The following is a 26,240-nucleotide window of genomic DNA, read 5'->3' on the forward strand; positions in this document are numbered from 1 at the left end:
ACAAGAACACAATTACAGCCTGTACCTGACTTAACAAAGGCTCAACTCAGGATTTTTTTACTTTACAAGAGTGCAAACGCAATACACATTCAGTAAAGTCCTTAAGACCAAGTTATGCCCAGATAAACCCATCATCAGATATCTTCGACTTACAATGGGTTTCTCTGGACATTAACTCCCTAAGAAGTTGAGGAGTATCTGTATTGTTAATACATAATTAGAATCACCATGCTTTGGGACCCTGTATTTTTCATGATCTACTACTATTTCATCCATCCAGAGGCCCAGTGGCAGCACTCACATCCTCCTCTTCTCCTCTGGATAACCACCATTGATTCACCTGGTCTATGAATCACCATTGACTCCTCTAGTCTCTATTCCCTCCAAGCCATCTTCTGAATTGCTTCAAGTTACCTTGTGAAATTCGTACTATGCCTTCCACCACATAAAACCCTAGCAACTTGCACAAGACCTCTCTTCCCGATATCCCCTCAGTCTCCCTGTTTAGTTACATTTTCCCTGTCTCCCTCGCCCCAGTGTATGCTGCAGCTGTATTCACTTATTTACCATTTTCATACTCCTGTACCTTTGCATATGCTGGGCCTCTCCTTGAAATGTCCTCAACCCTTGGTCATACAACACACTCCCATTTATCCAACTCCAGTGCTCTTCCCCAGTATACTTGTCCTTCTCTGCCCTTCCTTCATCTCCCTCCACTGTCCCTAGAGAGACACAATTAAAGCTATTACTGTACTGTATTATAATAATCTCTATTTGTCTCCTCATCCTTTCTTGGCATCCTGACACAGTTTCTACTTGACTCATAGTAGGTACTCACATCCTACACTGAATGCTGAATGAGACTGCATTTAGCTGCTCCATTTTGATCACACTGAAATTAGATGAGCTGTTTTTGGTGGGGCTCAGCATTTTATACCACATTTATTATTTTCCCAAAGAAAGTCAGTCTGGATGGCAGAGGAAATACAAGGTCCAGCTGTTTGTATACATGCCTCCTTTCACAGTCTGCTCTGGAACCCAAAATTTCAAAGCTACCTTCAAAGTAAGATGTTACTAAACAAGCCTACTACACTACTGGCATTATGCAGATAAAACATAAACAGGCTGGCAAGAGTTGAGAATGTGACAGAGGATGTGGCTGGGGCCAGCAGGTGTTTATGGGGTGGCTGTGATGGCTCAGCCATCCAAGAACAGCCAGTCTGGTCTCTGTAGGGACACCTGCGGCTTGCCAGCTCCACTACCCAAATTATAGTACGTGCTACATAGTATTTGTTTCTGCTATGGCCAAGGAAAGCTGCTCACTCTTCCACCTGCATGACACAGATGGTACAGATGGGAGCATGCTTCCACACGAGGATGTGCAATTACACCCAGTTCCTCCAGCTGTGACAATTACCAAGAGAAAACCCGAGGGAAGGAAACAATCCTGGCAGACAACTGTCTTCCCTGCTGGCACTTACCACTTAGTTCTCCCAGGAACAGCTGCTGCATCCATGGCCTCTCATTTCTTTCACAGTCCTTCCTGGAACCCAAGTACTTGAAGAGCTTTGGGTATGACAGGAACATAAAGCAGTCATTGAACCACATATATTTAAGTATGAAAATACCATGGTTTTATTTTTCTCTTATAAAGATAGCCGTGCTTATTGGCTAAATGGAAAGGACGTACACAGTTCTCATGAGTAAACATGATTTAACTGTTTTCAGATGCAAACCATAATGCCAAAGAAGTGACATGAAGGGGGTAAAAGCATAATGCTTTCATCTTCACAGCAATAAAATGCAAAGTAAAGCAATCATGAAATGGACTTAATTAATGCTGGGCATTCCCACAGGGAAAAGGCAAGAGGATATTATATCAATCAATAAAAGTATTGTATACAATTTAAAAATTCCATTAGGTTGAGCCACCCTCACTCCTCTCTCTGGCTCTCTCCCATCTGAGGTATACCAGGCTGGAACTAACAAAGCTAGTAGTCAGGAGCTTTTGCCTTGGAGTCCACTGAGATAAGAGAGTGACAAAGTCTTGGAAGACCAGAAAACCTGGCTCTGGTGAGGCACCTACGTGCAGCAGTGTCGCATATGGAAGTTGACAACATACTCAGCATTAGTCCTCTGCACAGAAATAGCAAAAGGCTCAAAAGGGTGAAAGGTGAAGGCAACAAGGCGTCGCACTGTGTGGTTGATGGGGCGGCCCAGTAACCCTGCCTGGATCTCAAATTTGAGCAGGCCGGAGTCCCGGGCATAGAACCTAAAAAGAACAAGGACAGAGACAGAGAAAGAAGGGACAGTATTGATATTCAACATCAAACTGAAATGTAGACAGCAGGGGAATATGGCAACTCATTATTCTACCTTATTAATGAAATCTCCTCTTATATCAGCCCCAGGTTATCAGAACTATAAAATCACTTTGGTATGGTCAGCTCATTTAGTGAAGAGTAATTATAAATCTAACTATGTTGTACTGAGTCATTGGTCATTTCTCTTTCCTGAGAATGACTCAGTTTTAGCCTTAATTACAGCCTTTTCGCTTCCAGATGCTCCTGCCTCAAGATTGTCTAGGCCAGGGCTAGAAATGAAATGCAAGCCACATGTGTAATTTTAAATCTTCATGCATCCGTACTAAAAAAAGTAAAAATAAAAAGAGGAAATTAATTTTAATAATACATTTTATTTACTCCAATATATCTAAAATATAATTTCAATCTATAATCAATATCAAAATATTAGTGAGATATTTCTCTTTATGGTGGAAATCTAGTGTGTATTTGACACTTAAGCACACCTCAACTTGAACTAGCCACATTTTAAGTACTCAATAGTCACATGTGGCTAATGGCTACCATATTAGACAGTGTGGATCTAGGCTCACCTTTTGCATTTTTCATTTTTAAGAATAAATTCTTTTAAAAGGTTCTTTTTCATGCATAGAAACAAAATACTAAATAGCGCTTAATTTTTCTTCTAATACACGAGACTAAAGATGCTTCCATCCATCCCAGTACTTAAATGTCTTTACCATATGCAAAATAAATGCCCCGTGGTTTGGGGAACTACAGATGATGAGTGAGTGGAGGCTGAATGGCAGAGGCAGGTGGGGGTGGGGAGGCAGGTAGGGATGGAGTGGCAGGGAGGATTCTAGAAAATAAAAAGCCTTGAATTAAAGAGACCTATAATCTCCTTTTGGAAATCCAATATATAAGCAGACCTAAAGATATCTATGCCTTTTGACTCCACAATCCCATATCCAAGAATTTATATCTTCAGAATTTGATTTAAATGAAATAACCAGTACATGAATAAAGAGGACTGCTATGGCATTTGTTTTAATGTAAAAATGCAGAAAGAGAATAAATCCTCAGTAATGCGGGAATGGTTAAATAAATCATGGTACACCTACTTGACAGAATAATACACCATCATCAGGACTGTAATTGTAAGGACTGTGCATAATTACAACATAAAATAATGTTTATAAAATAAAGACAGACTACAAAAAATGATGTTAACCGTGATTACAACTGTGTAAATTTATATTTATATTTACACAGTTGTAATCACGGTTAACATTTAAATATAAATATAAATATGCATATTGACAAAGACTAGACTGGATTATACAATAAAGATATTGGAGTAATGGTATTCTCTCTTCAAATGCCCTTAATAGCCTTACATTTCTCATTTTAAATTAAAAATATAAAGAAGAATTATAAGAGAAACCTCTTTATTCAGGAACAATGGCATTTCCAGATTTTAGATTAGAAAGGTAGGAAAGTCAGAAAGGAGAGAGAAATGTATCTCATGGTACCTGACTTACACCAGATGAGGCCTATCTTTTTTATGTGTAAAAAGCACATGGTCTTACTCCCACAATCCCCAAAAACAAAGGGACTGTAATTTAAAGTGAGTTGTTTTGAGCTTCTAAATCTCACTCCCCATTTACAGGACATACGGGTAAATAAGAAATATAGTAAATACTACCCCAGGGATGCAACGAGCAAAATCTAGAATTTGGAGAATGCTAGAGGGCAAACAACCTGGTTTCTTCAACAATTTCATTGCAAAGAAAATAAATGAAGGAAGAAGAACCTATAAAACAAAAATGACTGGGCCAAGAGGGGTGGCTCAAGCCTGTAATCCCACCACTTTGGGAGGCTGGGCAGGTGGATCACCTAAGGTCAAGAGTTCGAGACCAGCCTAGTCAACATGGTGAAACCCCAACTGTACAAAATTACAAAAATTAGCTGGTGTGGTGGCAGGCAACTGTAATCCCAGCTACTCGGGAGGCTGAGGCAGGAGACTCACTTGACCCGGGATGGGGGACTGCAGTGGGCCGAGATCGCACCACTGCACTCCAGCCTAGGCAACAGGGTGAGACTCTGTCTCAAAACAACAACAACAACAAAAGAATGACTGAAGGGAACAATGACCAAATGCCACACATGAACCTTGTTTGGATCTGATGCAAACAAATAAACTATAAAAAGAATATTCACAAGACAACAGGGATATACAAAAACTAACTATATATTTGAAGATACTAAAAATTTTTTGTTAATTTTTTTAAGATGGGATAATTGTGTTACTTGTTTTACTAGGATAACTTGGATTTCCTTTAAATTAACCCAGGACAGGGGTTGGAAAGGGAGGGAGTAGTGGTGTTGATGGAAATATGTGAGAAAAGAGTGCCAATGAGCTGATAATTGTTGAAGTGGGTGATGGGTACATTAAGGTTTATTACACTCTTCTATTTTTTTGTATATGTTAAAAACTTTCCATAATTAAAAAAAATTAACTAGTTTTTGGAACTTGACTAATTTCCCAAAAAAAAAAAAACTATAAATGGTGATTAATTATACAGAATATGTCACACAGCCCCATTTAATACACAATGAGGCTGGATGATGAAATATATCTATGATAAAGCTCTAACTACCACTGTTTCTATGTCAAAAAGACCTTCCAAGCTCCAGCTCAGAGCTCCAGGAACACACCCACCTTGAGGTAACTCCACTAGTGACAGTTAATTCCAGCTTCTCCCCCTAGTACTATTACAACACACAGTTCCATACATGGAGAGACAGATGGGTCTGTAAACTGGACTTCTGTGAGGAAGGAATTTCTTGTAAGAGGTCAGTTTCAAAGTTCCAACAATAACACAGTAGTCTACACTCCAAAATTCCTCCAAGAGAGGAAGCATGAGTTTCTCCTAAACCTGCCAGCAGTTCCCCAAATTGTCTCTGCTATTTTTTCTATTAGGTAACATGGTAGGATAAAATAATGTGTGTTAGATGCATAATTATAAAGTCTCAAGGACCAAAAACTATTATGGAATGGTATTAGATTATTAAATGGGAAAACACAGCTTCCTCCCCTGGAAACCATTAAAAGAGGACAACAATTATCTGAATTAGATGTTCTGATGAGAAGCAAGGAATAGGAATAATTAATGAGACTAGTACCTAAATGATCAAAGCACTCACTGCATTATAGAAATAGCCTGCCTTTTCAGTCCTACCCATGAGTACAAGTGGAGACAGTCACAATGAAATGATGTCCAGAAGAAGAGAAGAAGAAAGCAGGCCATCTGTAGGCCTTGAGCAGTTTGTAGCTACAGCAGAGACACTGTACCTGATTGGGTGATCTCCACAAGTCTTGGGCCGCTCCATGACAGATACCCACTTGTCATCATAACTGAAGAGAGACAAATCCAGATAGGGGCTACCGCTGTAAGACTGAGCACTGATGGGGAGCTGACCCAGCAGCCGGCGTACTGCCTCTGTGTGCCCTCCATACTTGGCATTTATAATAGTGTCTTTGAACCTAAATGAAAGGGCCAGTGAGGAAGGCTTTGTTAGTGGGTACACAAAGCTGTCTTGGATTTTAAATTGACAAATACATGTCTAAGAACAACTCATTCTTTACATACACATTAAAACCTAGGTAATGAATTGAGACGGAACTTTCTCTCACATACTACAAGTCTGGCCAGCTACAAATACTTTTAAAAAGCAAAACATATAACTAAAAATGGAAAACAATAAATTACTTTAGAAACATGTTTGGGCTTTTGGGGGAATTTTTTTGAGACAGGGTCTTGGTTTGTTGCCTAGGCTGGAGTACAGTGGCATGATCTCAGATCACTGCAACCTCAACCTCCCGGGCTCAAGCATTCCTCATACCTCAGCCCCTAGAGTAGATGGGACTATAGGCACATACTACCACAACCAGCTAATTTTTGTATTTTTTTATACAGATGAGATTTCACCATGTTGCTTGGGCTGGTCTTGAACTCCTGAGTTCAACTGATCTGTCTGCCTTGGCCTCCCAAAATGCTAGGATTACAGACATGAGCCACCAAACCTGCCCCTACTTTAGAAAAGTCAACAAAGACTCTACAAACAAGTTTAAAATGAGTATAACTAGTTTATGACAACTATTTCTACTGTTTTCTAATAACAGCTCAACTGGGGAAAAAGGTCAAGAACTTACTTTCCCCAAATAAGTGCATTAGACTGAATTAGGGAGGAGTTATAGAGAATAGAGAACCCTGAACAGATCAGCCTCCCTCTGACTCTTCTTGGGATCACCAACTTCCAGCAAGCCTTTTCACAAATAAATTACCCATTTTGTTTGTTTAAATAAAATTTGGAAACTAGCTACCTATACTCCTGCAGAAACACCAGTATCTAGAAGAACAGTAACAGACCGAGTCATGTATCTGACTTATCTTTGAAAATAATGACAGAACAGTTATTTCTCATAACTGTAACGAATACTAAATTTTATTTTATTTTTTTTCAGACAGGGTCTCACTGTGTTGCCCAGGCTGGAGGGCAGTGGCACAATCTCAGCTTACTGAAAACTCTGCCTCCTCTGGGCTCAAGCGATCCTTCCACCTCAGCTAGGTACATGCCACCACATCCAGCTAAATTTTTCTTATTTTTTTATTTTTTTGTAGAGACAGGGTCTTGCCATGTTGCCCAGACTGGTCTTCAACTCCTGGCCTCAAGCAATCCACCTGCTTCAGCCCTCCAAAGTGCTGGGATTACAGGCGTGTGCCACTGTGCCCAGCCACAAAACTAAATTTAATATTCTTTGAAAAGAATATTCTATTCTTCTGGAAACTTACCCTAAGAACTCACTCCTAGATGCAGAAAAATCTGTGTACATTCATACAGTACTGTTTATAGAGGAAGAAAAAACTAAAAAGCTAATAGAAAACTATGATTTTCAAAGATTATACAGCAACAGGTGAAATGTTTAGCATGTAAGTAAAACAAGGATACAATACTGTCTATAAAATATGGCTAAAAATACAAAGAAAACAAAAACTCACACTTAAAGCAAAGACTAGCAGAAATACATTAAAATGTTAATGGTTGTAGAATGACATTTTGAATTTTTTTATTTTTCACTTTCCTACAGTTTCTCAGAAAGAATGTCAATTGTCTATCAGTATATATTTTTTAAACCTCTATATTCAAACATATCATATGGTTCAACAATCAAGGGGATATAATTTTTTTTAGTCTGGGGGAAAAGTATAATGTCTCATCCCTGAAACAAATGGAACAAAAAACTTCAATGTTCTTGACTTCCGTGAGACCAGAGAGATTAATTGAGGGTAATTTTTATTTTCACTATTAACCTATGGTATTAGATGGACGTGAATACTTTTCTGCTCCCCCCAAAGAAAGTCTAGCAAGCAACGCTGCTTTTCCATTACTCCTTCTGACAGTAATTTTCGCAGCCTCAGTATAAAACATAAAAATAAACCTTGGGCCAAATACAGCTTATTTTTTCCCTTTCATTTGAGCTGAAATAAAAAATCCTGGGCACTCTGGTTTTCAGCAATGATCTAGCACCATCTCATAACCTATACTCTAGCCTTGCCTGACTCACTGACTCCCTGGCTTTCAAAGGTAAAATGATGGGGGCTAACTCACAGCTTTGTGATGACCACAAATCAAAGCATCTGTGACAATCTACAGTTTGAAGCAGTTCCTCTTTCTCTGCAGCACCTACCACCTCCACTCTCCACGCTCCCCACTGGTTAAAAGCAGTCACTCCCTTTGATGTCTTCACACTTTATAGCTCCTGCCTCAGTGTCACTGTTGTCCAACTACACCGCTCCTAATTCTCGGAAATTTCAAAATTCTTAGAGATTTTTTTTTTTTTTTAGATTTTTTTTTTTTTTTGAGATGGAGTTTCACTCTTGTTACCTAGGCTGTAGTGCAATGGCGCGATCTCGGCTCACCACAACCTCCGCCTCCTGGGTTCAAGCAATTCTCCTGCCTCAGCCTCCTGAGTAGCTGGGACTACAGGCGCGCGCCACCATGCCCAGCTAATTTTTGTATTTTTAGTAGAGACAAGGTTTCACCATGTTGACCAGGATGGTCTCGATCTCTTTACCTCGTGATCCACCCGCCTCGGCCTCCTAAAGTGCTGGGATTATAGGCGTGAGCCACCGTGCCTGGCCAGAGATGTTCTTTACAGCATCATAGCCTCCTACGAGTTCCCTAACCTCCTCTCAACCTCAACTGCTTATTTCACAGTCACACCCTCAACCTTACCATTACCAACAACTACAACCCCTCTCTAGTCACAGGGTAGACCATCACGCTCTCCAACCATCTTCTCTCCCATCTTTCCAGTTCACTCCCTCTATTCGTCCCAACTTTGGCAATCCTTCAACCCCCACAGGACCTATAATCCACTGATTCTACCAATTTCTTGACATCTGACACTCTCATTATGTCCTCTCTTCCTTCCTTCCACATAAGATGAAATCACTAAATCACTCTATTGCATGCATCCTCAACAATCTTGAATTCTCTTGTTTTGTACTTGCTTAGAAAAACTATAACCTCCAGCTAGGCTTAACTCTACCTATTCCAGGCCTGTACCACTCATTTTTTTCCATGGCTGTAGAAAATCATACAATGCTCACTTTAAACCTATGGCCATGACGTTTATGTGGGCCCTTAATGCTGCAGGGCACTTAATGCTACATTTCCATAGTCTTTCCAGACTCCCATTCTCTTCCATGACTACTTCATCTCCCCTCCTCCATGCTCACTCAGCTAACGGCATTGCTTACTTTGTTACTGACAAATAGAAGTTAGCAGAAGATAACGTTTTTAAAGCTCCCATCAACACATCTACCCAACATTTGTACATATATAATTTTCTGTGCTCCCATGCAAAATAAATCCCTCTGCCTGTGCACTGGTGCCCAACTCCTCCCATACACTTAAACAGTTCTTCCACTTTCCTCAACTGTTTCCCCTTGTCTACAGGATCAATCCCATCTGTATAAAAACATGCCATTTTTTTCCTCCCATTTAAAAAACAACAAAAACAAAATCTAACACTACCTACTCCTCTAGCTAAAGCACCACTTTTCAGCTCCCGTTGTAATAAAACTCCTCAAAATACTTTTCCATACTGTCCAACTTTTCTCCTCCCATTCTTTCTTAAACCCACCCTAAAGAGGCTTTCACCCCACCATCTCACCCAAACTACTCTTGTCAAGGTTACTGATGATCTCCATGTTGCTAACTCCAATAGTTAATTTTCAGTCCCTATTGTACTTGTCAAGTGGCTGTGACACAGCTAACACTCCTTTGAGAAACTGAGACATCTCCACTTCCGGAACTTCTGATCTTCTCCCCTAACCCTGCTCCACCCATAGGTTCACAGTTTAATGGCAACTCTCTCTTGGAAGCTGTTCAATCCAGCAATGTTAGAATTATCTTTGACTTTGTTCTTTCATAGCCCATAGACCATCCTCCATTAATCTATTGGGCTCTACCTTCAAAATACATTGAGAATATAATTATTTACTATTCCCAATGCTACCACCCTGATCCAAGCCACCACTGTTAAGCAACAAATACTCACAGAGGACCTGGTATGTGCCAGGCACTCTTCTAAGTGCTTAGGATACATCAGTGGACAGTAAAGAACTTAAATCCTAGTGGCAGGAAACAGAATGCCATAGTTATACTTACTGGATCACTCCAACAGTCTCTTAACTGGTATCCCTGTTAAGATACCAGTTAAGACAGTCTCTTAACTGGTATCCCTGTAGGCAGGAAGGTGGCAACACTTCCTGCCTACATTCTACTCTTAACAGAACAGCTACAGTGACCTTGTTAAAACATAAGTGAGACTATGTCACTTCTCTGCTGAAACATGGCACAATCTACCTCATCTAGTTAAAGCCAAAGCCACAGAATGGCCCTACGTATGTGCCTACGTTCCCCGCCAATTTCCAACTGCTCTGCCCCTTGCTCACCCCAGTCCAGCCACCCTGGCCTTCCTGGTGTCCCTCAAATGCATCAGATCCAACTCAGGGCCTTTAGATATGCTATTCCTTTTGCTGGGTATATACTTCCTCCTGCTAACTACATGGCTTGCTCGCTGACTTCCTTCAAAAGCTTTGCTCATCTACCACCTTCTCAGTGAAGGCTGACAACTCTACTAGGAAAGAACTGACAATCTCTTCTTCATATACTTGTACCTACCAGTATTCTAACCATTTTATTTTTCCCTTGGATACACTCCTCTTAGACTCCTCCACTCTCCTGCTTCCATCTGGTCTGACTAGTGGACAGTCATTCTGCAAATTCCCTTTACCATTATCCTCCGTCTGCCTCTCTCCAGTGTCAGACTATTTTCTACATACCATTCTTTTGTGGTTTATTGAAGTACATCTCCATAGGCTTCCTTAGAAAAGGTACATGAGAGGTAATCTTTCCAGACTTTACAAGTTTGAAAATGTCTACATTCCACCCTATTATATGGATATAGAATTCTAAATTGCAAACCACCCTTTTCATAGAATTCTGAGGGCATGATTTTAATGACTTCAAGCTTTCAGTATTATTGATAAGTCTAATGCAATTATGATGACTTATTGTTTTTACATGTGAAATGTACATTCTTTCTCAAAGTTTTTACAATGTTCTCTTTATCCCTAATGTTCCAAAATTTTCCAATGATATGCCTCTCGGTGTGGGTCTTTTTCATTGACTGTACTGGGTACTAGATGAATCCATTGGTGCATGGGTAAAGGTTTAATTTTTCTCAGGGAAAAAAAGCCATGGTTTGTAGTGCTTGCCGATTTCTGTGGAGTAAATCTTCCTGCTATGACCAAGGTACCAATGTGACATTACTGAATGTGCAGTTGTCAAAAAATGAGCAGTAGCATATTATTATATAGTATTTACACCATATAGATAAAATAGATGCAAATAACCACAAGAGCCTAAGTAACAGTAAAATAAGAAATAAATCGGAAATAATATTTAATAACAACTTTGTTTAACAATCAGCTTGCAAAAATTCCTGAAAGTTTAACAGTCAGGTCTCATAAGCCAGTACAAGCCAGCTCCAGCAATGGATGGTCCTGCCAATCTAAGAATGTATGTTCTTCAGTTCTGTGAAGGTATCTCATTATTTCTCCACTTTGTTTTCTCTACTGCTCCTTCAGGAATTAGTCAGATATTTGACCTCCTAGGCATATACTCTATTTTTTTTTTTAATATTTCTCTTCTATGTCCCATCTCTTATGTATTTATTCTACTTTGTTGGAGGGTTCCTCTACTATATCTAACAAATTTTAAATTTTCAAAAATTTCTCATTGTTCTAGGAATGTTCCTGTTTTTAGAACTTCAATTGTTTTGGTGAGTGTAACACTGTTTCCTTTTTTTTTTTTTTTGAGATAGGGTCTCACTTTGTCACCCACATTGGAGCGCTGGAGTGCAGTAGCTTGATCTCGGTTCACTGCAACCTCCACCTCCCAGGCTCAAGCAATCTTCTTGCCTCAGCCCCTCCAAGTAGCCAGGACTACAGTTGCATGCCACCACACCCAGATAATTTTTTTTTTTTTTTGTAGAGACAAGGTTTTGCCATGTTACCCAGGCTGGTCTCAAACTCCTGAGCTTAAGCAATCGGTCCACACCAACCTCTCAAAGAGTTAGGATTAAAGGCATAAGCCATCACGCCAGGCCTGTTTGCTTACTCTTTATTCCTTATTCTGTTTGTTTTGTGTTGGTCTCTTTTAGGATAAAGGCTTTCCTTAAATGACTCATGATCCCTGGTGTCCATTTTTATTCCTGAACATTTATTTTGACCTATAAAAGTCCCAATTTCATTGATTTTTATCAGAATATTACTGGGAAAAGATTACTATAAAAATTTAATACTTAGAACCTTGTGTTCACAAGAAGTTAAAAAAAAAATTTCAATTTATATATACATTATATTTTCAATATAGCAAAGTATGATTAGTGGTCAACAAAATATATTAGCATACAATTCTGTAGGGGAGATAGAATAGATATATAAATTTGAGAATTAGAAGAAACAATGTAAAATTCCCAGTTTTGGGTATACTTTGCTATGAACTTTTCATATAAAATACTTGAATACCAAATTACTATGGTAATTAGCATCCTTTTGCTATATTTTAAAGTGTTGGAATAACTTTATTTTAAATGTCAGTGTTTAATATACACTGAAAATAGCATCCTCTACAACTACTTAAATATAGTAGTAACAGGAAAATAAATTAAAAATCAACTTAAAAATATGTGAGGGTACCCACAGCTTTTCAAAATCTTTTGATAGTAAAGGAAACTCTGAAGATCACTGAGCTGGAATATACCACCTTTCTCCTCAGTTCTTTTCTGGCGCTTTCTGTAATTTTGTTTAATTCCAGATGTATTCTGAAGTAATTTTTGGAAAATAGCTTCCCTTAATTCCTAGATAACTTCATTCATTCAGCAAATAACTACTGAGCTCCTCCCACTGGGCAGACAATGCCCTTGGTGTTGTGGATATGACAGTAGACATAATAGACAAAATCCCTGCCTTCATGGAGCTTAAGTCATCAGGTGACTTCTTTGATGTTTTGACTGAGTGTACCCATCTTTTGTTGTTTCTGTTTTTTGTTTTTGAGACAGGGTCCTGCTCTGTCACCCAGGTTGGAATGCAGTGGCACACTCACGGCTCACCGCAACCTCTGCCTCCCAGGCTGAAGTGATCCTCCCACCTTAGCCACCCTAGTAGCTGGGACTACAGCCATGTGCCACCATGCTCGGCTAATTTTTTTTAATTTTTTGTAAAGACATGGTTTTGCCATGTTGCCTAGGCTGGTCTTGAAATGTGGGCTCAAGTAATCCACCTGCCTTGACCTTCCAAAGTGTTGGGATTACACGCACAGGCCACCACACTCAGACTGTTACTTGTTAATTATCTGCTTAATTTTGAAGAAATTTTAAAAGAAAATTCATCCCAAAATGAAAAAAGCAAAATCTGACCCATGTTCTGCATCTAAAAATTCTTCTATACTGAAGAGATACTAGTAAGGCAGAAGATTTGTGTGAACCAAAGTAAAAGGAAAATGCAAGTCAGTTGTCTGAAATCAATAGCCATCTATCTGTAATTGAGTACTATCTTTTTATGTAAGTATGATGCCACTGAATTAAGATATTTGTTTTTCGCAATGGCAGTAATGCTTATTCTGATTCATCCACTCACTATGGTCTTATCTATCTTTGGACCTAAAACAGGTAGTTTCCATTACCATTACTGCCTAAAGTAAGGGAAACAATTTAAGTATGTGAAGTATGATAAAGCACTGCCTAACTAAAGTAGGATTCAGTTTAGGGCCTTGACCCAAACTAAGTATTTGTTTCATAGTAATGTACCACAGCACTTATTAGAAGCTCTGGCTCACAGAAGAGCCTTGCTGACTGGTGCGTATATATTTAGGGTGACCTAAGTGATTTGTAAAGGGACTCCAAGTGTCAATATCTGGAAGTCTCCTCTTTGTGTTGGTCAGTTTCCCTTGGGAAAAATCTCTAATCTCCTGCCTGGAGAGGATAAGCCTGGATGCAATATCTAGGAAGGGGGATAGGAGTCTTACCCTTCAGCATGTCAACTTTCTCCTAATTCCTGTTTTTGGCATAACATGTCTTATCCCTACTTTTAGATATACCTCATGAACCTGAGACCAGAGCCCATCTGGTTCAATCTGTCCAGAGAATAAACTTCCAGCCTTTTGAGGAGGTAGAAGAGATAGTCACTTGGCTATGCAGACCTAGAAAATGGATCTAGAGGGTCTGACTGCTCCTTTTAAGAACTTTACCACTCACGCTTGTAATCCCAGCATTTTGGGAGGCTGAAGTGGATGGATCATGAGGTCAGGAGTTTGAAGACCAGCCTATCAAATAGGGTGAAACCCTGTTTCTACTAAAAAGTACAAAAATTAGCCAGGCATGGTAGTGCACACCTGTAGTCCCAGCTACTCAGGAGGCTGAGGCAGGAGAATTGCTCAAACACGGGAGGTGGAGGTTAACACTGAGCTGAGATTGTGCCACTGCACTCCAGCCTGGGCAACAGAGTGAGACTCTGTATTTAAAAAAAAAAAAAAAAAAAAAAAAAAGAACTTTACCAATCCTCTTCATTTTTCAGCCTACCTCGCAGATACCTTCAGAGGTACCTTCAGGGGCACCTAGGACCTCCAACTTCCTGGCCCTTTCCAGAGTTCTCTGGTGTGAGGCGGCTTGTTTCTTGATGACTAAGCTCTGCAGCCTTGTGTTTCTGCTCTCTGAGGTATGCTAAGTCAGTTCTCACTCATTCATTGGCTTTTCTGCTTTTAAAACTTTGTTAGTATATCCTGTTTCCCATCATCTCCTCTCTTATTCTCTTTGTTCTTACAGGTTTCTACCTCTTATTCCTTTATTGTCATTTTAGTGGGATTTAGGGATGAAGCAAAGATAAATACATGTGTTCAACATATCATGTTTAACGAAAAGTTCTAAAATGATTTCCTTAGTCATTTAATAAACATGTAAGTGCTTGACAGTGTACCACTGAGGACAAAGCAATAAATGAAGACACAGTCTCTAATTTCTGCAGTTCACATACAGTCTAGGAAGAATCACAGACAAGGCACAAATAACTCCACAGGTGCTGAGATAGAAAGAAGTTCAGGAAGTAACAGGGGTTACAACAGGCAGACTAACTAAAGCTATGTGGACAGACAGAAGAAGAAAAACTTTCCTGGAGAAAACAGCTACTGGCCTAACACCAATTTTTCTGAAGAAAAATTAAGACTGTTGAGCCCAGTGGAACAGCTTACCGGCGCTGGATCTGCCTTGCAAAATTGTTGCTAGAAGCTGAGCAGGGAAACTGGACTTCACTGTGCAGGGTAGCATTACGAAAAAGGTCACAGAAGTTCTCAAAGAGCTCCAAAAGCTCATCTGACGTATTCTCAAACACAGCAATCACCTCTGTTGTCACCATATTGTACACCACAAAGAAAGATGCCTGCAAAAGAAGGAAGAGAGAGCTATGGGACAGCTGAGTATAATGCCATGCCTAGGAAACTTATCACTTGGCTAAAATTCAAGGCATGAATTTTCCTAAACAAAACAAAACATAACAACAACAACAACAACAAAAACAAGCAAACACCTCAGCTTTACCACTAAGGTGGAAACATGGCTCCAAGTGGTTCTGGGAAAAGCGGAAGCAACAGTGGGATTTATCAATTGAGAGCCTCAATGTTGCCAGATTTCCCACTGTATCTGTGCTGCTAGAATCACTGAGATGGCCAGCATATAAGTATAAAAAGGTTTTAAATTTTCACTTCAAACTGTGCAAATTCAGCATTTGTCTTTCCATGTGTTTATCCCCTACTTGCTCCCCAACCCACCCTGAGATAAAAAACACTTTTTAAAATGCCAGATTTAATTTTATTTCCTGCTGAGCAAGTGATTTGCAGCCTGGGCTGCCTGTTGGCAAATTATTTTCTCTTGTATATGTACAGCTGAAAGTTCAATTTAGGGGCACTTATTTCCCCTCTTAATATTTCTAACATACAGAGAGGCACCTTAAGCACATCGTGTTCTAAACTGCTCAGGCAAGTTGTATACAGGCGGGGTACTGCTGAACAAATGAAAAATCAGATAGGCATTTTCCACTTTTTTCTTCATAAATGTTCTTTCGGCCAAGAGCATTTGTAAAATACATTTGAGAGTTGTAGCAATTAAGATCAGAGGGGGAACCTGAAAGCATTCAAATGCCATTGGTGGCAGAGTTACTGCTTTTTCTAACTGGGCCCCTCGGTGGCTAGCTGTCTTCCTTTAAACCACCAGTGCTCTGCTCTGCCTAACAAGGAAGCTCCAAGAACCCCTAATTTTTGTTACAGTGAATGTAGCAGTGTTAATTAACTACAAGCTTCTAACAGGACTCTAGAAGTTCTCAGACCACTAGGATTAGTACTTCAGCCTCCTATGATTGAGTTTAAATCTCTATTACCAATTTCTGGAGCCATTCGACCCACCTGTTTTACTAGTAAGTAATCCTCCTCAGAGCTTATATTACATGGCTTTTGCAATCACCTGCAAATTAAATTTAGGTGTAAATTAAAGAGGCTAGAGGGTAACCTGAGAATAATACTCATAATATTACCGAGGGCCTGTGTTTGGATGTACTTTTTACTTATTAATCTTACCGGAACCTATCAAACTGAGGGGGGAGTGCGGAGGACAACTAGGGCAGAAAGATTAGGTTTAGAGTTACAAACTCTATAAGCAAAACATAGAGCCCTAGTTATGTTTCTAGCTACAACATATTGTAGTTACCAGAAAAAACTAGGTCACCTTTTAGCAAAGAAGAAAAGGATAATCTCAAAGGCAGCAGTCACAGACAACTTATTCCTTCCAAAATAAAAAGGTAATTATAGCTCAAACCTAAATAAAAGATTGATTCATGTCCTTTCTATAGCCCTGGACAATACTTTGATCCTATCAGGGCTTCACCAGAATCTCTCATAATTATATGGATATGGAATTACACAAACATTTATTAGCCTTCCCTCCAAGGCAGACTGGGAAATAAAGAACAGGAGGGTAGAAAAGTCAAGAACTTCACTGCAATATCCCATGATACATAAGATGAACCAGATGCTCACCCATGATCGCTCAATGGGTGACTCCATCACTGATAGGGAAGAAAAAAACCCACAATAAATGATCTCTAACCATATTACTCCCCTACTTTTTTTTTTAGAACACATAAACTATGATTCAGAAGGAAAATATTAGAAGATATTTTACCACAGGTAGCTGGTGTGAGGTTTTAGGACACGATGCCCTGTACAGAATCTGTTAACGGTAGAATTAACTACAGGTCAATAAGAAATACCAAACTCAGCTGACTTTGTGGCTTACTATTTGCTGGTTGTTCTGAATTTCCAAACTAGTGTCTAAGGAGACAATCTGCAAACAGGAGAAGTAGGGGACAAAGGTGTAGAAAGGTAGTTCTCTAACTTGGTCAACACTGAAGTAGAGAGCTTTTCAAAGACAAATGCCCAAATTACCCCGAATTTCAACATAGTGTTTCAACCCCTAAATCTTAGCAGTTTTGTGCTCTTTATATCACCTTATTACTTTTCGGGAAATGCTTCTTCCCTCTACTGAAAGAAAGGCATTCTTCCCCGAAACTGAAAAACCTTTAAAACTCACTGTCCTGATGATTCTCCTCATGGATCATAAATTTCAGCTTCCTTTTGATCTCATCACTGCTCTACAACCCATGTCCCAGCATGAGGGCAAGGTCAGGGTAAAGTCACAAAACTGAATTCTGACACATGAATGCACCTATTCGTTACCTTATAAATAGGACTTTATGGAGAAGTAAATAGACATTAACCACTTAAGGAGGAAAGTAGGGTTACTTAGAGAATTTTCTTTTTGTATGGTGTACTCATTCTCATTGCCAGAACTAAAACAGCCAAACCAATAAGCACAGTCTTACAAAATCAAGGCAGGTTATCCATAAGTAGTCCAAACCTTGACCTTGTACCATTTGGGCTTCCATCTTATGAGTACTGAAAATGCTCTGCAGAAGAGTTAGGGCAGTAATCAGTTGACTATCTTCCTGTCAATGACTTGAACTTTAGTTTCCATTTGTCCAGATAAATACATATGACCAGAGAAAAATGGAGTTGATTTTAAGCTTGAGCCCTAGGATGTCGATTCAGACTATGTGAAATGTGTATTTCTTTTTTTGAGACAGAATCTTGCTCTGTCGCCCAGGCTGGAGTGCAGTGGCGTGATCTCAGCTCACTGCAACCTCTGCCTCCTGGATTCAAGTGATTCTCCTGCCTCAGCCTCCCAAGTAGCTGGGATTACAGGTATGTACGACTGCGCCAGGCTAATTTTTCTATTTTTAGTAGAGACGGGGTTTCACCATGTTGGACAGGCTGGTCTCAAACTCCTGACCTTGTGATCCGCCCACCACGACCTCCAAAGTACTGGGATTACAGGCATGAGCCACCATGCCCTGCCATGAAATGTCTATTTCTGAGGGGTGGCCCATAAGCAAACAGAGAAAACTTCCCATTTTGCCAAGGAAATTGAACAAGTAAAAGGCAGGAGTGCACCTCATACCTGTGATGGGTCTGTGACTCGCAGTGTTACTACATCCTCGCTAGTGTACTTGATAAACAGATGGTTTTCATCCAGAAGCTGCATTTTCCACATGCGCAGCTGCCGCAGTTGGTCAAAATACTGGAAAAAGCGCCTCTTGGCCATTGCGCTACCATCCTGTTCTGCCCGGCGCCACAAATACACCAGCAACCGGTGTTTGAGGGAGTTGATGAAAGGATCCCTAAAGGGATTGGCCATGCCTGTCTGACTGTCCCGCTGTACCTCAGGGAAAACAGCTGACACAGTGAGCAGGTCATCCTCATAGCAAAAGCGACCAATGGTCCGCACATCAATGAAAGTGCCTTCAGGAGTCACCTGGAAGACATGGATGGTCTGTTGTTGCACGGACAAGATGGCCAGGATGTTTTTGTACAAGTATAGCCCTTGGTTGTGTGACAAGACCACCTTGTCACACTTGAATGTGCGTGTATCACATAAGCGGCCAGTGTGAAGGTCAATGATGTGCAGGGAATAGTCTTCTAGAGGGGACCGTGGGTTGGGGGTCACTGATTCACTGTTCCGATATACCTCAAAAAATGGAGGGTGAGGCTCATCCGGGAGGTAAGCAGCTGAGCCCACGATGACACACCGGCAGTCATCAGTAAAGAGACTACACTCCCGGTTCAGGTGCTCACCATTGGCCGCAACATTGGTAATGTGTAGCAGGACAAAAAAGCGTTCGAAGAGCCGGCCCCGGATATTGACTGACCGCTGGTCATTGCCATTGGACAGGATTTCTCCTTCGTATCCCTGCAGTAGGTCCTCTGCTGCCTGGCAGCCCTGGTACTCATAGATTTCAAGAGATGTCTGGTCTGAAGAAAAAGCAATAAAGTAGCGTCCATCAGGTGAGAATTTACGCAAGAAACAAGGAGGCTTTTCAACGTTGACAACTGTGAAGTTGGGGAAGACATTCTGATGGAACACTCGGACTTGGTGCCAGTGGGTACCTGCCTTGCCTGAACTGATCCGCCGCCGTTCTAAGCGGTGAATGACATTTTGGTTTTGGATTCTTCGAGGTTTGATGGTGGAAACATGATGATCCATTATCACATCTCTACATGGAAAAGTAAAGTAGAAATCAAGAAAATGAAACAAAATTTACCAAAACATAAATACATACAAGTCAAACAGATTTCCCTTCTTATATCCTGAAACTTGGAGCTCCCAAGATAACAGTGACTGGCATTACTGCTTCACAGATTATAGTGAGTAAGTGGTGCTAACATTTCTAAGCCTAGAAACAGATTTAAGGGAAGGATCTAGTGTTCACTAGGATACCTTCCAAGTATGCTCAGCTGTTGGGAATGTTCAACAGAAAAAAACCTACAACTGCGAATTTAAACAGTATGAGATGCATTCTGCCAGGCACAGTGGTTCATGCCTGTAGTCCCAGCACTCTGGAAGGCAGAGGCAAGTGGATCGCCTGAGCTCAGTAGTTCAAGGCCAGCCTGCACAACATGGTAAAAGCTTGTCTCTACCAAAAAAAAAAAAAAAATTTGCCATGCATGGTGGCACATGCCTGTAGTTCCAGCTGCTTGAGAGGCTGAGGTGGAAAGATTGCTTAAGCTCAGGACATCAAAGCTGCAATAAGCCATGATCACAACACTGCACTCCAGCCTGGGCAACAGAGTGAGACTCTATCTCAAACAACAACAACAACAAATCATATTCACTGTGCATTAATTCCAACAAAAAAATATTTATTGGGCTGTTACAATGTCCATATTACCCAAAATAATCTACAGATTCAATACAAACCCTATCAAAATCCTAATAGCACTTTTTACAAAGATAAAAAATTCATCCTAAAATTCATATGGTATCTCAAGGGCCTCCAAATACCCAAAATAATTTTGAAAAAGAACAAAGAAGACTCAAGCTTCCTGATTTCAAAATATATTACAAAACCACAGTAATCAAAAAATGGTGGTACTGGCATAAAGACAAGTACAGACCAGTGAAATAAACAGCCCACAAATAAACTCTGGCATATATGGTTAAACAATCTTTGATAAGGTACTAATACTACTCAATAGAAAAAGGACAGTCACTTCAACAAATGGTGTTAGGAAAACTGAATAGCAACATGCAAAGCAAAAGAATGAAATTGGACCCTATCTTACACCCTATACAAAAATTAACCCAAAATAGATTAAGCACCTAAATATAAGACCCATAACTATAAAACTACTAGAAGAAAATATAAGGAAAGCTCCATGACATCAGACTTGGCAGTGATTTCTTGGATAAGACACAAAAGGCATAGGCAACTAAAACAAAAAGAGACAAATGGGAATATATCAAACTTAAAACTTTTGTGATTAAAGGACACAATCAATAGAGTGAAAAGGCTTTCTACAGAATGGAAGAAAATATCTGCAAATCATATACTGGATAAAGGGTTAACATCTAGAACACATAAAGAACTCCTATAACTCAACAACAAAAAATCATATATCCAATTTTAAAATGGTCAAAGTACTTGAATAGACATTTCTCCTATGCAAATGGCCAAGAAGCATATGAAAAGATAAAATGTTCAACATCACTAATCATCAGAGAAATGTAAATCAGAACTACAATGGGATATCACCTCACACCCATTAGAATGACTACTTTTTTTAAAAAAGAAAATAACAAGTATCGTGGATGGAGAGAAAGGTAAACCCTTGCGCATTGTTGGTGGAACTGAAAAACAGTACAGCTACTAAAGAAAACAGTATGAAGTTTCCTCGAAAAATATAAGAACTACCATATTATCCAGTGATTCCACTTCTGGGTATAAATCCAAAATAACTGACAGCAGGATTTCTAAGAGATATTTGCACACCCACGTTCACATCAGCATTATTCACAGTAGTCAAGAGATGAAAGCAACCCAAAGTTCATTGATGGATGAGTGGATAAACTAAATGTGGTATATACATAAAATGGAATATTATTCAGCCTTAAAAAGGAAGGAAATTCTGACATATGCTACATCGTTGAAACTTGAGGACATTATGTGAAGTCAAATAAGCCAATCACAAAAAGACAAATATTGTATGATTCCATTTAAATGAAGTATCAAAAGTAATCAGCCAGGTGCAATAGCACACACCTATAATCCCAGCTGCTTGGAAGGCTGAGGTGGATCACTTGAGCCCAGGAGTTTGAGTCTAGCTTGGGCAACAGAGCAAGCAGAGCAAGACCCAATCTCTAAAAAAAATTTTTTTAATTCAAAATGCTTATCATTAAAAAAAGAAAAAGGAATCAAATTCACAGAAACAGAAAGAAGAATGGTGGTTACCAGGGACTAGTAGGAGAGGAAAAGGGAAGGTGCTGTTTAATGGGTTAGACTTTCAGATTTTCGAGATGAAAAAGTTCTCGAGATCTATTTCTTACCAATGTGAATATACTTAACACTACTGAACTATACACTTACAAATGGTTAGATGGTAAATGTTATGCTATTTTAAAATCACAATATAAATAAGTTTTAATATTTATGGGGCATCTATTATATGGCATAGTCTTCTAAATGTTTTATTATATCTGATTCAAATCAAAGTTAAATCACAGGCCATAAAAGTCAATGGCATTTAGTGAAGAATTTAAGTTATAAAGCTGTTGCCAGATAAGACGGAATAAGCAAACGCCACCTTCTCTCTCCCACTAAAAATGCAGCTATAAAACCTAGAAAGAATGCATAAGACAGGCATATGAGAAAAACCAATTGGCTCAAAAGAAAGTACCACTGAATGGACAGTGAGGTTAACACTGTCTCCCCTGGTCCTCCTGCTGCTTGAAGATTAAGTGTCTTGCAATGAAGGATAATTAAAGCCCCAATTTTGTCATCAGAGGATCAAAAGAGAAAGCCCAGTGGAACCAGAAGGTACTGGGGTGATCTCAGAGGGAGAAAAGCCAGAAAAGTTAACATCACGAAGTTGTTTATCAACTCCCAAGCTGGCTCCCAAGCTACACACATATGGATGTGGTCCAAATCATACTAAAGGCTTTGAGAACCGAAATCACCACCATCTAGATCTCAGACTGGCCTCTGAGTGTCACACACATGGGATAGATCCTAATAGCACTGCAAAGACTTTTCAAAAATTCATCTGCCATTAGAATCATAGCCTAAGGAAAGAGAGTTGCAAAATGCAAATTTCCTAAAGCTAATTAGGAAGACTGTCTACCAAGCCAAAAATTACCAATATTCCTCTTAGGATTTAAACAAGCCCTATCATCTTATAATATTCAAAATGTCTAGGATACAATCCAAAATTATTCAGCATTTGAAGTACTAGGAAAAAACTCAATCCAAAAAAAAAACAATTAACAGACACCAATGTTAAGATACTACAGAAGTTGGAATTCTCTGACAAAATTTTAAGGTAGCTATTATAAAAATGTTCCAACAAGCAATCACAAACACTCTTGAAATAATGGAAAAACAAAGTCTCAGCTAAAAAACAGAGGATATTTCTTAAATATCCAGATAAGAAGTTTGAAGCTGTAAAGCAATAACCAGCATAGAAAAGTCTTCTAGCTTCCATAGAATCTAGTAAAAAAAAAAAAAAAAATTCTGAAACAGAATTAAAAACTCACTGATGGGCTCAAGAGGGCAGAATGAAGTCAACAGAGAAATGAGTCAGTTACCCTGAAGACAGATTAGTATACATTACCCAATATGAACAAGAGAGAAAAAAAAAGACTGAAAAAAGTCAATAAAGCCTCAGGACCCTAAGGAAAATATCAAAAGGTCTAACACCCTGATCATGAGAAAGTACAATGCAAAAACAAAAATAAATTTAAGAAATAATGGCCGTAATGGCTGGCTGTGATGGTTCACACCTGTAATCCCAGAACTTTGGGAGGCTGAGGCGAGCAAATTGCTTGAGCCCAGAAGTTCAAGACCAGCCTGGGCAACATGGCAAAACCTCACCTCTACTAAAAATACAAAAAGTTGCTGCGCACACTGGTATGCACCTGTAGTCATGGCTAACTCAAGAGGCTGAGGTGGGAGGGATCACTTCAGCCTGGGAGGCAGAGGGTGAAGTGAGCTAAGATCACACCACTACACTCCAGCCTGGGCAACAGAGTGAGACCTTGTCGAAAGAAAGAAAAGGAAACAAAGAAAGGAAGGAAAGGAAAAAAAGAAAGAAAGAAAGACGGAAGGATGGAAGGAAGGGAGAGAGGAAAGAAGGAAGGAAGGAAGATACGAAGGGAGGAAGAAAGGAAGGAAACTTCCCAAATTTGGCTAAAGATATAAACCCCAAATTCAAGAAGTTCAGAGACCCCCAAATATGATAAATCCAAAGAAATCCATGCCCAGATACATCATAGCTAAACTGGAAAAAACTAAAAGATATATATATATATATATAGTAAAAATTTCTAAAGTAACCAGATAGAAACCATGTATCACCTATAGAGGAACAACAATTCAAATGTCTGTAGACTGCTCATCAGAAACCATGGAGGCAGAAAGAAGTGGAACATCTTTTAAGTGCTGAAATATCTGCCTCCATTTCCTCACTCAAGTCTCAGCTAAAATAGCACCTCCTCAGAAATCTTCCCCGGACACCTTACTTCCACCCACATGAATCTACTGATAGATCCTATTGTATTAATAGCCTGTATCTCTTTCCGAAGTTAAATTATTTGTTTACCTTTTTAGTATCCATCCCCCCATACCAGAGAGCAGGGAACTGGTCTAATTCCTTGCTGTATTCCCAGCACCTAGGAGAAGGGACAGTTAAGTGCTCATAAATATTTTTAAATGAATTAACGGAGCAACAATTGGCATGGGCCTTGAAGGATAAGAATACACTAGACAAAGTAAAAGAACAAAACAGAAAAAAAGGTACCTAAAAGACACACTTTAAAAAAGCATGACATGGCACATTTGGGAAACAGAGTAATTCCAAGTGGTTAGAGGACAAGAAGCACAGAGTGAGTAATAAGAGAGGCCTAGAAAAAGACTGGAAAGCAGGGGAGTGACTGGATCCAATCTGCATTTTAAAACATACACACAATGGGCCGGACACAGTGACTCACACCTGTAATCCCAGCACTTTGGGAGGCTGAGGAGGGTGGATCACCTGAGGTCAGGAGTTCAAGACCAGCCTGAACAACATAGAGAAACCCCATCTCTATTAAAAATACAAAATTAGCTGGGCATGGCACCACATTCCTGTAATCCCAGCTACTTGGGAGGCTGAGGCAGGAGAATCACTTGAACCCGGAAGGCGGAGGTTTCCGGGAGCTGAGATCAAGCCATTGCACTCCAGTCTGGGCAACGAGGGCAAAATTCCCTCTCAAGAAAAGAAAACAAAAAAACAAAAAAACACACACACACACACAATGAGGTATTTATTCATATTCTGTCCCCTTCTGAAAAGGTTCCAAATACATTGTATTAGTATAATACCCAGTCAAGTTAAAAATGTCCATACCTCCATGACTGAACAAGTTTCTCAAACTGCTAGTCAAACCTCATTAATCGGGCCTTGAATTAATTTAGTGAATAGTCTTACTGACATAGAAAATAGAAAATATCAAGCTGTCACATATTGTAATGGTAAGTATTGTTTTGTAAAACGTTTGTTTCAATTGCACTGGAGTTACATGCACTGAGTAAGGACATAAAATATATTCTGATCTAGACTAGAGCAAGGGTATGCAAACTACTTCCGTCGGCCCAAATCTAGCCCACCTCCCACCTCTCAGTTTTTGGGGGGTCTTACTCTGTTGCCCAAGCTGCAGTGCAGTGGCACCACCGTGGACCTCCCTGGCTCAAGTGATCCTTCTCCCTTGGCCTCCCAAAGTGCTAGGATTACAGGCATGAGCCACCACGCCTAACCCCCACCTCCCAGTTTTTGTAAGTCAAGGTTCACTGGAACCCTGCCATACCCAATCTATGTACTGCTTTTACCCTACATAAGTAGAGTTGAGCAGCTGATATGAAGATTTTACTTATGTTTAAGGCCCTCATTAGATGGTAAGGTCCCAAGGACCAGTACACGAACACTATATTCTGTATGCTCATCACCATGTTTAACACGTGGTAAGCCTCCGTTCTTGAACATTGGACCTATCTAATAGGAAGTTCTGTGCCAACTCAGGCATCCACAGGGACTGTTCCCTCTGCCTGGAATGCATTTCCCCTGACCCTTGCCATAACTTCTCAAGTTGCAGCTTAAGTGGGGTCTCCTTTAGGAAGTGTTCCCTGACCATCCTATCTAAAACAGGACTCCCCATTATTATTATATTTTGTCTTCTCCATAGTAATCGTCGCAAGTTGTATTTATACTTTCATTTGCATGGTTGGGTTTAATCTGATTCTCTTGCTAACCTGTACTCTCCAGACAGGAAGTAACCAGGTCTACCTTGGTCACTCGGTATTCTCAGAGCCTAGCACTGGGGCTGGCACACCGTAGGCGTTTGGTACCTTATGGAACGAAAGTTCAGAAAGCCTGACTGAATTGGGACACTAACTCACTGCGTGGGACTAAATCCATTTCCTTTGCTGGGTCTCAGTTTGCCTATAGGGGAAGGTGTGTATGTCCCTCAATTCCTAGCGACGGCCTCTAAAACGAGAAGGGGATGCCAAGGGGCGGGCATACATGCCCAAAGGGGCGCCCCCGGAAAGAAAAGCCCGGGGCGGGGCCTGAATGGGAAGAGAATTCTGAGGGAGGGCGGGGGCCGCGGGGCCT

The 26,240-nt window shown here is 40.0% G+C and overlaps 1 protein-coding gene across 6 annotated transcripts in view; it reads right to left on the bottom strand.

The window, feature by feature from the left end:
- DET1 (DET1 partner of COP1 E3 ubiquitin ligase) overlaps window positions 1-26,240 on the bottom strand; it is a 56,872-nt gene that overhangs the window by 30,407 nt on the left and 225 nt on the right. Inside the window, exons 2-8 of one of the 6 annotated variants that reach the window (XM_012438667.2) lie at window positions 24,195-24,264; window positions 19,492-19,594; window positions 19,176-19,352; window positions 18,502-18,855; window positions 15,186-15,373; window positions 5,659-5,850; window positions 1,583-2,272 (exon numbers count right to left, since the gene is read on the bottom strand). In XM_012438667.2, coding sequence (XP_012294090.1) covers window positions 2,083-2,272; window positions 5,659-5,850; window positions 15,186-15,373; window positions 18,502-18,855; window positions 19,176-19,352; window positions 19,492-19,594; window positions 24,195-24,217 — 1,227 coding nt within the window. In that variant the 5' untranslated portion in view covers window positions 24,218-24,264 and the 3' untranslated portion in view covers window positions 1,583-2,082. Of the gene's footprint in view, window positions 1-1,481; window positions 2,273-5,658; window positions 5,851-15,185; window positions 15,374-18,501; window positions 19,595-24,194; window positions 24,265-26,240 lie in introns of those variants that run through there. The other 5 variants (XM_012438665.2, XM_012438664.2, XR_001105138.3 and 2 more) reach the window with 5 other exon arrangements.

This window comes from Aotus nancymaae, unplaced genomic scaffold (assembly GCF_030222135.1).
Source record: "Aotus nancymaae isolate 86718 unplaced genomic scaffold, 86718_ANA_hifiasm-v0.15.2.pri h1tg000014l, whole genome shotgun sequence".
NCBI classification, from domain to species: Eukaryota; Metazoa; Chordata; class Mammalia; order Primates; family Aotidae; genus Aotus; species Aotus nancymaae.